Raw genomic sequence first — 16,232 nt, forward strand, 5'->3', positions numbered from 1 at the left:
CGGCAATTCAATATCTGGCAAGAACTATTGAAAGAAAGCTCTATAGGACGATCTGGGTTTGCAGATTTCCAAAACAAAGTATCTGAGGAGAAAAGTTACAAAATATGTATAGAACGCATATTCATTAGTTATTTTAACGATATGAGAGCTTCTTTACTTTGACTACAACGCGTGCATCATAGGCGTATCCTCGAGAGATTTGGTTTTAAAAAGTGGCCAATATTTTGGCTTATGCACACCGATTTTTGTTGCTCAAAGACTGTAGCTGATTTCTTGTGTTGTCGGCCGATTTTTGGATTTATAAATATCACGATCAGTTCCGCGTTGGAGTTTTCTTCAGGCACACTGGCCCCATTGCCGATAATTTGGATGTGTATGAATGCTTTAATTGCAGAATAAATTAGCTTGGTCGGGTTTTGAAGTTGTGTAAAGCTGGTCTTGAGAATCTCGCACTCACCGCTGGAAGCTTTCCATATCCACTACAAGCTACGGCAGTCGATAGGCTTTGTAAAGCACTATCTTTAAAAATAAATAGGCTGGCCTTGTAGCGATGTTCAACGTGACTACCGTGATACAGGTAAAGTCCAGTTTTCGTTGGCTTTTTGTAGATACTTTTCTACTAGAAAGCTAAAAAAAAAAGCTAAAAGTATTACTGCAAGGACCAAAATTCCTCAGATTTAAGTCTCTGCAAGTTTATTGCTGCAACCTCGTTGCTTCAGTTGAATATGCGCTGCAATAATACGCAATCAACAATATAAGAGGGCCTCAATGGGTTTACCGTCAAACGTCAACCGTCAACCGTCAAATGGGCAAAATATAAACAATCAACCGTCAAAAACGCAATATTTTTACCGTCAACTGTGAAATAAAGAAGCCAATACTAGCCTTAAATGTTTCATATATCCTTAATTAAGAACTAAATGATTGCCTTGATTGGGATGAAGTTCTGTTGTTTACAAAGAAAAGTTTTGATATATCACAAAAATGCATTTATATAAGTCCTTTAACTTCTAGTCACGAGTAAACCTGGTTATCGACAGAACTGACTCCTAGTGTGGAAACAGTTCCGGTTTCGTGGAACGCTTTTCATTCATTAATGAAAGGTGTAATAAATTAACAATTCCTTACAAACGCGTCATTATGAAAGATTAGAACCAAATTCGCGCGTTCAGTTCGTTTTACAAACGACATTCCAAACAATTAACCACCAACCGTCAAATGACCTAAAATTAACCATCAACCGTCAACCGTCAGCGTGAACACACCCCCACCACTTATTTGACGTCCTTGTAAAGGGGCCGCAACCCGAACGAAGGACATTTAAAGCAGAACTTTAAACTTTAAAGCAGACAGACTATGAAAACCAGAGAGTTATACAGTCTCGTTGTGACATTTTTTAGAATTAAAAGTACGTTTTAACTCATCAAAAAAGAGCAAGTGGATTGTGTCAAATTGCTTCTACAGTAAATCACAGAGTACTTGAAAAGGATCTGTAGAACCCTTACATGGAGAAATGCTATATCTTGTTTTAAATGATCTTTCAATAAAAGAATCAAAATCGTTGAATCATTATAGAAATCGTCATATAAACTGCTGTAGCCCTAAGAAAAGCCATAACCGACTCTTGCAAAATACGATAATTCTTTATGTGCGTTTGATATAGCCTACCAGCTGCTGACACGTCACTCGCCTTTCGCGCCTCTCTCTCAGGATAATGAATGAGTGGCAAAGCCTTCACCATTGATAACTGGAAGATTTGCTGTAGGCCGATTTTGGCCGTGCACCTCGAAATATTTTCTTGTCGGTAAGTATAAAGTCAATAACTACAAACTCTTGAAAATTAAAATACATGGATGCTTGTAGATATAGAATTTATCTTCTCGTGTTAAACTCAATATCTAACTGTTATTGACTTCAACTCAATATCTAACCAATGGCTGTAGTGTTAAAACCAAATTTATACCTGCGGTCACTGGAAGTATAACAACCACACACTCCAAACTGAAGTACTGTCAAACAGAAAAACTATTATCGGGCATCGCTATCTTCATGACATCGTTTAGCGGTCGAGCATGACTAAAGTAGTTGTTGACCAAACCAAAAAATCAGTGTTGACGTAATCTTGACCAGTGGGGCTGTACCACTCGCTACCATCGACATTTTTCTTCAACTTTTTCAAACTCATTAATAATTCAAGCAGCTCTTACCCAACCATAGCATCTTATTCTGGTCAGGTGGATGGATTTAGAAACCCAGTGAAAAACGAGTTGAAAACACGGCTGTGTTTGAAACGATTTCAAACACGGATGCAAATTTTCTTAATCTGCATATTGATAAAGCAAGAAAAGCACGTGGCGATAAACAACTTAATTGACAACAAATGATAATTACAGATAATGTTCTCTATCGAGACATTTACATTCACAGGCAGCTTTTCTTCTTTCTTGTTCGCTAATCCAATCCCTAATCTTGTGCCCTCTTTCATTTCTGCATCAAGAACGCGTCGGAAGATAGAGAACCTGTAAAACACAAAATGATAACCCTAAATAAAACTACACTATTTCAATTTCAGAATAAATAATAAGTGCTACATACAGCAGCAAAACTGCACCTTTTATCCAGAGCATCGACAGGATTAAAATTTATCTTCTCATTCTTGTCCTCCATAAAGCAACGCAATCCACATACGATCTGATATAACGTTTACGGTGGGTATCTTTCCTTTGACGGTGTGGCAACTTCTTAACAAACTTCGTCAGCCAATAATTAACGCTTAAAGCATCCATTGGGAATAAAGGAACTGCTCGTTATCAGGTCAAAATATCGGCCACGCCCATCTTTGGGCGGTATTCTGGTTGGTGATCATCGTGTTGAGCGGTCTGACAAAGCTAGGAACATAGGTGTGGTTTTTGATGAGACCTTGTCACTGGATAGGCATGTGAGCTCCGTTTGTAAATCTGCTTTATAAATCGTGCTTTCTAAATCTGCTTTATAAATCTTTGTAAATCTTTGTAAATCTGCTTTATAAATCTCCGTTTATAAATCGTGCTTTTTGTAAACCACGCCCATCTTTGGAATATCGCTAAGATCAAAATGTATTTGACTTCCGAGAGCACAAAGACCCTCTTTCATGCTTATGTTATTTGTCGTCTGGACAATTGTAACTCGTTGCTCCTCGGGTCACCCAAGTATATGATTCAGAAGCTCCAGCGCGTTCAAAACTGCGCTGCACGCCTCGTAGCGGGGCAACCTAGGACTGCGCACATTCGCCTCGTCCTCAAGGAGCTACACTGGTTACCTGTGGAGCAGCGAGTTATCTTTAAAGTATTACTGTTAACTTTTAAAGCTCTCAATGGTCTGGCGCCTCTGTATCTAAGTCAACTTATAGTCCCAAAAAGCCCTACCGGCCTTCTCGGTCACTGCCCCAAAGCACTGGAAGGATATTCCCTTAGATATTAAATGAAGCTGATCAGTTGACGTTTCTAAATCTAGATTAAAAAATTATCTTTTCAGACTTGCTTTTAATTGATTTTTGTCTTAGTGTTATTGTTAGATATTTACTAGATTGTAAAGCGATATAGAGCTTTTGTATATACCGCTATAGAAATAAAGTTATTATTATTAATTATTATTATTATTATTATTATTATTATTATTATTATTCCAGCGATAAAACTCTGTGCAGATCATATTCTTTAAAAAGACCACCTGGTTCCAAAGTTGCTACTTTCGGAAATCGGGCTTTTTCCCACTCTTCAAAAATACGAGCAGTCCATTTGTTTTTGTACTGCGTCGACTTTGGAACTGCATTAACGACACACTTCTCCTCGTCCTCTAAGGTTTTCGGTTGTCGAAAACGATATTCTGTCATCATCGAAAGCACCGTGCTTGCTCGATACTCACAATGCAACTAGTAGGTAACAACGTGAAATGCAAATACAAATGAAACTCAGTATTATCAGTACATACAGCAAGTAGGTGACAAATTCACATTCAGTAATCAGTAATCAAAGTTAAATGTTTTAACGTGGGGCATGGTTACCATATTGCCCGAGCCAGAGGCTCAGTATGAAACGCAAGACAACAACGCACCCATCCCACCCCAGGGGAGGACATCCATCACACAGTAATCTCGTGCGTGGGAAATTAACGTCTCGCACCTCTAACCCTGTAGGAGACGGGACCTCCATTTATTCGTTCCTATCCGAGAAGACTAGAATATCTAACTATTTCTTGATGTTATAGAAAGGGAGCATATACACCGAACTCAGATATGGTGTCCAATTTGAATTACCATCGTTCTGGACTTACTAGCCTCGTCTTCATGTAGAAAACACAAAAGGATTATAACATGTGGGAGAGGCTAGTAAGTCCAGAACAATGGCAGTTAAAATCGGACGCCATATTTCGATTCGGTGTATTCTTCTCAATTATTTTAAGACCTTGAGTGTTGGTCCGGCCGGGGCTTGAACCCTCGACTTCCCGCACATCAGTCCAGCGCTCGATCCATTGCGCTAGCCGGGAGAAAACTTGTTCAAATGATAATTTAAACTCATTTTCTTTTGTTGGAGAAGTAATTTGAAAAAATCGTGCTTCGTGTTTCATCGGGGTTTCCAAACACTCGAAAACAATAAAAGCACTCGGTCTACGGCCTCGTGCTTTCATCAGGTTTCTCGTGTTTAGAAACCCCGATGAAACACTCGCACTCGTTTTTTAAATATTACTTAGCAACACGTTTCTCTTTCCTTTGAAGCGGGAGTCGACAATCTGCCGAGCATCTAACTGCAGAGTAAGGCTCTGAGAAAGGAAACTAAATCACCGCCTTCAATCACAAGTTCACAGAATACCTCAATAGGTTTAGTATTTAGCAAGGGATCAATTGTCTTTAATGTCTTTTTGTCCACGCGAAAACCGAGCAGGAGGCGATAAACCAGAAATCCCCGATTTTGCTCAAACTTGGTAGAAATGTTAAGTATCATGAGTTAACAAATGTGTGAAAATAATGGGTCAAAATATTTAATTCCTTGGGAGATATAGGTCCTTCTAGGAAAATCCCATTTCCTGCATTTTTGCACAATTAATTAGCTAACTTTGTATTGCTACTGTGACAAAATGAAATTCTTTCTGCAAATTCAATCAACTGGGTTGCAAAGACGACTTTTTCTGAATTTGATAAAGTCCAAAAATAAGGGTATTTTAAGGTCCGATATCTCCAATGACCAACCACATCTGATCATTATTGCCATATGGGCAGTGAAAGACATCGATGGACTTCCAAAATCAGTAATAAAATTTTTAGGCAATTTATTTCATAACCCCGAGAAATGGTTAAAAACCTTACACCTATATAGAAAACACTGATTTCAGTTTAATTTCTTGACAGCTCCTGGGAATACATTGCTAAACAAAAAAATACATCAGAAAATACTTAAGGTGATTTCTTAGTAGTGAACTGCGCACCCTATACTGTGCATAATAATCACGTAATCAGGCGAATAAGAGCGCACACAGTCCGAGAACACGGAAACGCTAGTTTTGGAAACCTTATTCCGAGGCCAATTTTCATCCTCAACTCATTTGAAATAAAAAAAAAATTGTCCTATCTTCTTGAAGATCGATACTGCGTCGTAGTTGTTCTTTGCAAATTAACTCTCTTAAAGATCAAATATCAAAGTTCCTCGATCATCGTTAGGATAAGAAACTGAATAAATGGTAACAAACATGACTCGCAAAATAGCAATTAGACGATCATGGACAAAATAAATTTTTCATCGACAAGGCCCATAAAACACCTGCCTATATTCAGTTCTTAGACTTTTCAGACATGTGTCTAAAGATAATGAATTATAAAGTGTAATCTAAAAATGATATGAAATACATTCATATATTTTAATTTAAATTGCCGAGCACCGTACTGTAACAGCGTTTGTATCGTGTTCTTATACAGTTCATCGACTTCAAGCCTGGATTGATATTGCATTTTGAACTTTGGGTACTGGATAACTAAATTCTTAAACAGTCGTTTCTAATATAGCCCCTGGTTTATTAGTTTAAGAGACATTTCTGTCAGTCAACGGTCAGACCATGATATCAAAGATATCTAGCTTTTGTTGATGCTAGCAAAATCACAGTATGTGAATAATTTCTTTAAAATTTCTTCTCTAGGGCAGCTCCATTTAGGTTTGTTTTGATTAGTTCATTTTTGCATGCAGAATTAAAAAGCTGCCAAATTGTTTGCTAAATTTGATCCATTGAGGTTTCTTGTTTTAATTTCAAAAACATAACCATTCTAAACAACAAAGGTTTTATTGAATCAATATTATATCACTTAGAACGTAGGGTTCTTAATCAATATTACTGTAGGTGCTCTACATTCAGGTGTTAAACGCATTTCAGATTAACAAAGAAAGAGAGAAAGTCACACACAAAGCCGTTCAAAATATATTGTTAATTCTCATTTTAATTCGAATTGAATGTTGGTTGGTTTGTGTACCTAGTGGCTCTAACGGAAACCTTGCGTCTCCAACTATTGGTGTCAACGTACATCTAATTACATTGGTAAGTCCATGCGAAGTTTTATTTCTAATCTATTATAACTTTTTCTAGACATAAGTTATATCACTGCGATAAAGCTATGATGGATATAAGATTACAAAAACATGTACAATATGTCATAACTATATGCAACTGATTTTTACCAGACTGTAAAATTGAAATTTGATTCGATTGTTGACTCGTGAGCGGGTGCATCGGATGTACAGGTGGATACATCCGTTCGTGGTTTCATTTCGATCTAATTCAAAACTACTTCGAGACAACTGTCTCGCTTTTGCTAATAAATACATGCAACTGATTTTTACCAGACTGAAAATTTGATTCGATTGTTGACTTATGAGCGGGTGCATCGGATGTACAGGTGGATGCATCCGTTCGTGATTTCATTTCAATCTAATTCAAAACTTCTTCGAGACAACTGTCTCGCTTTTACTAAGGACAAAAACTCACCAAGAGTGGACTGACCACAATCCTTTAACATTATAATTCCTTATTTCCATTTTAAAAAATAAAACACAAAAACTAACTTAACACAAAGCGAAAGGTAGTGTAAAGAGAAACTATGAACCGTACAGACAGAAACGCTAGGGACTTTAAGCAAACCACGACGGCTACGGCAACGAGAACGTGGAAAAACAATAGATCTAATTGGCAGAACAATAGCCCAGCACGTGCGTTTTCAAACTTTGTACATTTCTTAGCCGTCCTTTGCAAAACAACAACGTGAAATCACCAAAATTTGCGCCGTCTGTGAAGCTAAACCGCGGCGTCAAGTTATTTTAATTTACATTTGGAACTCAACGCTACTTTTATGCGTTATGTTGAGTTTGAGGTCTGGCGCCCTATGAGACGGTAAACACATGCAACCATTTTCGAAATTCTAACTAAAAGTAGAAACTCATTTTTTAATCGACGTCTTTCGTGGCGTTGCCGTCCTGACTGCTTAAAGTCCCTACTACCTGCAGGTAAAGTGGGTGACACAAGCAAAAAGAATGGGATTTTCCTCAACCTCAATTTTTCTGTTGTTTTGTTGAGAATTCATACGTCTTCTCCCCGAAAAGTGAAGTTAAAATATCTATCTACAGATGAGAATTGAAGAGACAAAATTCTTGGCTTCCGTATAATAATCATAGTTATAACATAGCATGTAAATTCGCGCAATCAAATTCAATTGCGAGACCGTGCTTCAATTACCTATTGTGCACACTGATGACGTCAGCGAGCAAATGCCTCGCGAAAAAAATTTTTTTGCGAGTAACTTCAGCAATTTTCATCAAAAAAGGGAAAAACTTCCGAAAAAAGTTAAAGTAAACATGGCAACAAAAAAAAAAAAAATAAAATAAACTAAAGTTCATTTACACGCATTAAGTCACCTGTCAGTTTTTTACCAATCTGAGGCGAGATCATTGAAGCATAGCACAATACTTTTCCAAAACAAAATAAACAACGCATTGAAGCGTAGAAGAGGGATTTTCTGCTTTTAATACATGAACTATAGCTGAAAATGTTATAAAACAATTTGTTCATGTGTCAGCTGTGCGTTCATCGAGAATTGGATGCCAGAGTTGCACTCGGCTGCGCCTCGAGCAACTCTTAGGCATCTTTCGTACTCTCCAAACTTCCTGCGTGCTTCAATTCTCGATGAACGCACGCTGACGCATGAACCAATTGTTAATTGAATTTAAGCTAGTCCTCTCCCTTGCTTTTTTTTTTTCTTTTCTTTTGGTCTTGTTTTTGTTCTGCCTGTTTGTGCTTTTAGTTTACTTTTATTTCAATAACTTTTAAGTCGTCGTTGAAATTCTTTTCGATATTTTCTTTTTGCATTGGACATCTAGAGTTTACGTCTTGCAAGTTTTCAGAATTAAAACGTCCATACATAGAGGTGGGACAACATGAGTTTGAAAATAAAAAAAGGTCTGCTAGTTTTAAGATTCGCAAACCAAAAGGAAAACATAGGCAAATAAAATACTTACACTACGGCCCACCATATGTTGCGAGGTCATGTAAAGAAAAATGAAAATATAGTTGTTCGGGTCCGGACCCGCAATGAGAGGATATGACGCCCCCCAGTGAGACTGGACTTGTGATGGGACCACCCTACTAAGGACATTTTTGTTGCGTTAGTATTATGGGATATAGGAACATGCGCTTTTCCCTTGAAGTTAGTAGCCTTTCTTTGGATTAAAAGGATGAATTAAACCGTTGTCGAAAGTTGAAGTTATTTAGTAGTCTGAACAAAACAATAGTACTATTGCTTAGGACACTGGGTTATTCCTTATGAAGTGTTGTTACATTTGACTCGTATGTTGCATGATCATCGACGTTCTGTATTGTTTCTTTGACGTGATGTAGGTACAGCCATGAAAGCTGCTTTGATGATTCTGGCTGTCACAGCTTCTTTGTCATTTCTAATGACAGCTATTCATGGCCACTCATCCTTTCTTCAGACCGTAAAAGACCGTTATCTAGTCGGCCATGTCACTGGTAGCTTGAAGGCGTCCAGTATTTTATCGTGCGCACAACACTGCCTGAAAAGACGTCCACGGTGCCGCTCAATAAACTACGGGGAAGGAGATGGAGAGAAATCTTGCGAGTTAAACGATAAAGGATCAGAGAGCACTGATGCAGAGTCTTCTTCCTTTGTTTCTTTGCCTGGATTTATCTTCGCTCAGCTTCTGAATCTTGAGGTTTGTACAGACGAATCTTATGAACAACTTTTGCTATTCTTTAAAATAGCCTTAGAATACAGTGCTCAGCGTATTTTTTTCTCTATGTTCATATCATTTAGGGTGTTGGAACACCCATTTTGTCATAATGGATGAAATTCATTACGGGGTTAACCATTACTTTCCAACTTCGGAAACACGATTTTTTTTTAAGCGAAGACGTAAGACAATTTCAACATATACTGTGCCAATGATAATTCAAATTTTTGAAAAGAAAAAAAAAGAACCCGTTTACTACCTGACCTGTTTCAAAGCATATAATGCAAATGTATTGTAGTTTTCTTTTTCGCTCCTGGCACATTTTAACATAGTTATCACACAAAAACTGGACCTAGATGGCATAACGCCCCACGTGAAAATTAGTAGTCGGGAAGCGGGAAGCTAGATGTGCACAAGGTGTCTTTGATTGTGAGAAAACCCACAGATTATTGGCTTCATTCATTCATTTTTACTATTCACCCACTCTTCTTTTCCCCTTGTTTTGGGTTTTTGCCTGTTGCTTTCTTCTTTTTTTTTTTTTTGCACGAGGTGAACAGACATCAAAGTGACAGCAACAAAAAGTGCTACTTAAAATGGGTTTCCGCGAGCGACCAAGTTAACACTAAAAAACTTCTTGTTAAAGGTGTTATCCTGCGGAGAAGCCCCTCTAAAGTTGCCTTTTAAAAATATCGTCTCAAGTGCCAGAAAAGCTTCAGAAATTATGAAGTGTTTCAAAATATACCAGAAATGCAACATTTTCCTTTCCCTGAATGTAAATTAAACTGGCAGTTTTGATTTACGCGGGGTAGATGCATCATATCTAACTTACTCCCTTGAGTATATCAGATATCTTCTCTAAAGATTTTAAGGAGAAAAGCCTGCATGCATAAGCGATGATGATCGATATAACAACCATAAGATACAAATTGATTTAAAAAATTGGTCCTTCCAAAATATGTTGCACGATTCTTTCCCATTGTGGGACATTGTTTATTTTGAAAAAAAAAACATAAAGGGGATGTCTTTTAACTAAGACACGACTGTTATGTCTTAAAAGTTTTGTACAGTCATTTGGTTCCCACCATGGTTTCATTTGAAATCCTTGTTTTCTTCAGCAACACAAGAGCTGCAAGGAAATCCAACAAAAGGATTCCGGGGTGACCAGTGGTATGTACGAAATATATCCTCTGACCAATGCTGATCCTCTTCAGGTGTACTGTGAACAGGATATTGCCAGAGGTGGCTTTACATTCCTTCCTCACAGCCTCACTTTGAAATCGAATGCTCAACAGATTGTCGACTCCCTCTTCAAAGACAAGAACAACGTGTTGCTCAAGTTAAAGAAAAAAGTCGATGGTAGCGAGTGGTACACTCTGATTCAGCCTCATCCAGATTACACCAACGTTAGTTTCGGTGTCTTGATCAACAGCTTCACTGGTTACACTCAACCACGGAACGTCTTCATGAAGGAATACATATTCCTTGGAATACTTCCAAATTCAGTTGCGAACAAGAAAACATATCAGGGTTTCAGATCTAACGGTATCGAATTACAGTTTTGGAACTGCGACGGCAATGCCAACAGCTACTTTGCATTTTTTCCGAACCATTATCATAAATTACCACGTGGTCATGGCGTGAAGTCAGGTTATGAAAATAGCGGACTCGCAGTAAATTGGCGTTCCCATGCCAAACCTGTCATGAATGGCAGTCTGAAAATGCCAAATAATCTCTTTTTCCTGACAGAACTACATTTCGGCGGCTGTGGCTGTTACACCTCTAGCGACCGTTGGAATAAATTTGGCTTTAACTCCACTGCCATTGGAATTCGATAATTTATGCAGAAATGTGAAACCAATCAGTTTTGGTTGACAAGCGTCAAAGTCCCTTTATCGGAAAGACTATGCATAACTGAACAAAAATGTTGTACAGTTTTTGTATCATATTTCACTTAAAATGAATTTCAATATAATTCATTAAATTTATCAACAGAAGGCCTTCTTGTTCGAGAGAAGAGGAAGAAACTGGGCCGGGTTGTTCGAAAGGGGGTTAACATTGATCTAGGATTAAAAGTTGCCCTTGGCTTCACTTTCTCGTGTCAAAGAGCATTTATAAAAGCTAAAGCTTTGTTGGGTTTTATCTTAATATGACTCGAGACTAATGGGAAAAAATGCAAAAGAAAACCTCGTTTGAAGAACCCTAAAACTAGCTTAAAGCTTTACACTAACCTTCGGTTAGGTTAACCGTGTTTTGAACAACCCGGCGCAGAGTTGTAATCAACATTCAGTAGCGAATCTAGGGGAGGGGCACAGGGGGCCCGGCCCTCCCTTATTTAGGGCAAAAAATTAACGTAGAGGGATGAAAAGCCGTCAGGCGAACACAAACAAACGAAAATGGGTTTAGGAAAAAAAAAAAAAAAAAAAAAACAGACCTTAGCTCAAGGTCTAGATCCGCCACTGCAAGTGGCTCTATATTTACATTAAGTGTGCATTACTACTACTGCTATTTTACCCTTGTTGTGAGATAACTTATTATTATGACAAGTTCTGTTGCTTGTAGTTCCCTGTGGGTAGATCAACGAAAGGTGGCGAATGAGAAGTGCAGAAAACTAGTAATATCAGTATTTCTCTTTAATATATCGCATGATTTACATGTAAATTTTGCCCCATGACTTAGGATTCATTGAATATGTGAGTGTAGCTAAAAAACAATCATTAGAAATATAACACTTCTTTTGGAATATGGTAAATCTTTCCAAAATAAATGAATGAATGCATCTCTTGCGCTTGATTTTAGATTATTGCGCATCAATGTTCTGTGAAAGGAGAGTGACGTCGATAAAATTTCTGAACATTCAAGTGCTACTCTGTTGTGAAGAATTTGTGAAGGAGTAATAGTCAATTTGATCTCGTGTTTCTTCCTTTTCATGTGCTACTCTTTCGTATTTCACCAAAGGATCGATTTTATAGTGAGAATATTCGAGACTTTATGTTGAGTTCTTAGGAAAAGATGTATTTCATCATGAAGTCGTTTATTGGTGAAGTGTGACCAGAGTAGCTGTTGACAAAAATGTTGATGTAATTTGGGTGGGGTTGAATCAAACTTTAACAAAAAGTTTTCCTGGTATTTGAAACTGGAGTCGAAAATCTGCTGAGATTCTCGTCTAAAAGTGACGCTTTGAGGGAGGAATTGAAGCAACCGTGTGCAATTTCGAATTCACAATATCCTTATATGGGCGTTCAGCATTTGGTAAGGGCTCAGTTGAATGTACGCCACTTTTCGTCGCAGGATATTTCTAATGAATTAAGCAAAAGCTCTTGAGGAGACATTGCTGAAAATAAAAGTATGAAGGGAAACAATCGTAAGGAAAGGTAAATTTGAATTAATTCTTACGATAGATAACTAAGAATAAATCACACTTTTAAAGTCAGCCGAAGAGGAAACGAAAAAACGCTGAAGCTGACAAAAACAGGCAGATGTGAAAAAAGGGATGCACGAAATTTCTGTGTCTTGAGCATTTTATCTAAAATTTTTTTAGGGACTCAATTAACGGCGAATGTACCTTATTTGCTGATACACAACCCTCGAATAAAGTTTTTTGCTATGGGCATCGGAACACCTGCCTTTTTTTCTGTTGTAATTGCCAACATTGTATAATCTTATATGAATGATCTGTGAAATTTGGGATAGGAATATTTCACTAGTAAACGGAGCTGTACCACAAATAAAGGAAAAGGAATTGCAAGGCACAACGCATGATGAGCAGGAAATGCCAAAATGAATAACTTTTTTTTTTGCACAGATTGTATAAATGAACGAAAACTGAACGAAAGCTTAGGCATTGCAATCCTTTGTTTCCTATGCTGCAAGTGAAAAGTGTCGGCTCTCATCAAGGGACATTGGCCTTTCAAACTCCTGTTAATCATGCGGAACGGATAGTTGTCGTGATCAAGTTCAAGCGTAGCAAGCGCCCACGCTTGCACCATTCAAACAGTTCAGCGACATTCCACTGCCCACTGGAGGGTGACTTGGTTTTCAAATTGAATCCTGGTCCCACGAGAAATAACAACAGTTGTCGGGCTTCTTTGTCTACACGTTCAAAAACCTCGTCTGCTACTGTCCGCCCTCATTGTGAAAAAACCGTGTGGCGTAGCCAGACACGCTTTGTGTGCGAAGTGTGTAAAGACTCTACGCATGCTCGTTGTACGGTTTCTGCTGATGCTTGCAAATTTATACGCGCTTCTGAACTTTTTACCTGGACTTGTTCAAAATGCAGTTTCTTGGAACTTCCTTTCCATGGATGTAGAAACTTGCTAGACACGTCCAAGTAATCAGGACCAGACGAACCTTACGAACAAGCTGACGAACACATGGAGGCGCTCTAAGAGAGATCAAAACAGCTCAGGTTTATCCAGATCAACACTCAGAGCATGGTCTCTACATTTGAGCATTGTATTGCACCGTTTGGCTGCATAAAATTTGGCTCCTCAGTTTTTTGTTTTTTTCTATACTTTTGTGGTTCATCCCTTTCGTTCTAAGGTTGTTAACACGTCTTTAACGCTATGGCTATGAATTACAGCCGATCTACACTGCTTTCCCTCAGATTCTGGTGGAAAAATTCGACACAACTTATCAAACCTTTGCGGCGTTCTGAATGGACCGCTTGCAAATTTGCTGGAATCTTAAAACCAACCAGAGGAATACGCGGCGGGATCCAACGCAAACTACAGACGGATCACAGAGTTAACCATATTCTTCCAGTTATCTCAAGACGAAAACAGTTCGACATTAGCTATCCAAGGGCCAAGGGAAAGCATGATTCAGTAAATCATGGGAACGTATTAAATATTCAAAATCACACCTCTTCGACTCCATCAAGATCCGAAGTCGACAGCGTGACCACAAGCTCCCTTGGGAGGCCTCACTTTGTTCCATCGATCTTTTTGTCCAACACAATGTCCTTGGCGCCTAGAATTGATGAAACTGCTCACACTCTAAACAACGTTAATGCTGATATAGCCCTTTTTACTGAAACCTGGCTGAGTGGCTGTGTGCCTGATTCCCCGATTAACATCAAAGGCTACCAGCTTTTTAGGCGCGATCGTGTCGGCTGGCAACATGGAGGTGTGTGTATGTACGTTAAAGATTCGATCCAGTGCAAGGTTCTATCTGATTTTCATCATGAGGATCATGAAGCTCTCTGGGCCGACCTTAGGCCCACCCGATTACCGCGTGGATTCTCCAACATTATCGTGGGCGTGGTGTATCAACCCCCAGACGCCAACGACTCCGCTATGAGGGATTATTTGGTGACATCCTTAATGTCTCTTGAGGCTAAATGTTCTAACTGTGCAATTATTTTGGCTGGCGACTTTAACTGGTCGCTCCTTCCTATGGTCCAATCTGCTGTTAAGGCCTTTCACCTGAAGCCTACTGTCTCATTTCCTACTAGAGGTAATAATGCTCTGGATCAAATTTTCACCAACCTCCCTGAATTTGTCTCTGCTCCATGTAGCCTTCCTCTGTTTGGTCTATCTGACCACCTGTCTGTGTATATGATATATACACCTGTCTGTGTATATATCAAAATCTAAATGCAAGATCATCCTCTCCAGAGACAGAAGACCCAGTAAAAGAGCCAGTGTGGGCAGATTTTTTCTTCAAGTGCCTTGGTATGATCTTCTCTCACCTGATCTGTCATGTGAACTTAAGCTTAGAACTCTCACTGACATTATTAACCTTGGGCTGAACACGATCATGCCCGGGCGTTCAACAAGGGTGTACGAAACTGACCGGCCTTGGTTGTCCGTACATCTCAAACGTCTAATTGCCCGTCGTCAGAAGGCATTCGCATCCGGGAACCAGTACCTATTTAAGATCTTAAGAAACAAAGCGAATCGAGAGCGCAAGCGCTGTCGGAGGGTCTATTACGAGAACAAGGTTGATGGCCTGCGCGCTTCCAGGCTTCGTAATTGGTGGAAAGAAGTGAAACAGCTTTGTGGCTCCACTAAATCTACTGAGCGCGATCCGAAATCCAAGCTCCACAAAGATCTCGTATATGAAGATGCAGTTTTAGCTGAAAAAAATAACCAGGCGTTTGTTAGCGTAATGAAAGACTAATCGCCATTGGCAGTTGGCGCACGGGTGTCAGCAGATGATGATAATCCGATTGTAGTTACCGAGCAATCTGTCGCGAGGAAGCTTCGCGAGGTCAGCACTTCTCGGGCGAGTGGCCCAGATGACATTCCAAACTGGGTCCTTAAGGAATATGCTGATATCTTGGCAGTGCCTATTGCTGACATCTTGAACGCCTCTTTCTTTGAAGTCAGTGTACCTCGTGTATGGAAACTGGCCGATGTTCCACCGTTACCCAAAGCGCCAATTGTCTCGGACTTTAACAAAGATCTACGGCCAATCTCACTTACATCAACCATGTCAAAGATCGCCGAGAGCTTTGTTATCGAGAAAGCTCTGAAGCCCGTGGTGCTATCTCATGTTGATCCAGGTCAATTTGGTTTCATCCCGGGCTCTTCCACTACGTTCGCGCTTATCTCGATGTTTCATCATTGGCTGCTCGCCACCGACGGCACCGGGGCGTCTGTAAGAACCGCTCTACTGGACTTTCGCAAAGCTTTCGACTTAATGGACCATAACATCTTGGTTGGTAAACTTCATACTCTCGGAGTTAAGCCAACTGCCATCAACTGGATTATTGATTTCTTGAGGGACAGAAAGCAAAGAGTTAAGCTCAACGGAGTTTACTCTGATTGGCTTAGTGTTCCTGCGGGTGTTCCCCAGGGGACTCGTCTTGGCCCTTGCTTATTCTTGGTGCTGATAAACGATCTTAAGTTACCTGATGGGTCGTTTGCTATGTGGAAATTCGCCGACGACACTACTGTTTCGGAAATAGTACTACCATCCAAACAAAGCGCACTTCAGCAAGCTGTCGACTTTATTAGCACCTGGTCTCAG

At 39.3% G+C, this 16,232-nt stretch overlaps 1 protein-coding gene across 1 annotated transcript; it reads left to right on the forward strand.

Annotated features, from left to right (window-relative positions):
* Positions 1-6,084: 6,084 nt before the first annotated feature.
* On the forward strand, positions 6,085-12,751 carry LOC148735745 (uncharacterized). The gene is made up of 3 exons (XM_088751657.1): positions 6,085-6,558; positions 8,908-9,242; positions 10,376-12,751. Exons 2-3 carry the CDS (start codon positions 8,916-8,918, stop codon positions 11,093-11,095), a joined length of 1,047 nt encoding a protein of 348 aa, XP_088607783.1. The 5' UTR covers positions 6,085-6,558; positions 8,908-8,915; the 3' UTR covers positions 11,096-12,751.
* Positions 12,752-16,232: the final 3,481 nt, after the last annotated feature.

Source organism: Stylophora pistillata, chromosome 3 (assembly GCF_964205215.1).
Source record: "Stylophora pistillata chromosome 3, jaStyPist1.2, whole genome shotgun sequence".
NCBI classification, from domain to species: Eukaryota; Metazoa; Cnidaria; class Anthozoa; order Scleractinia; family Pocilloporidae; genus Stylophora; species Stylophora pistillata.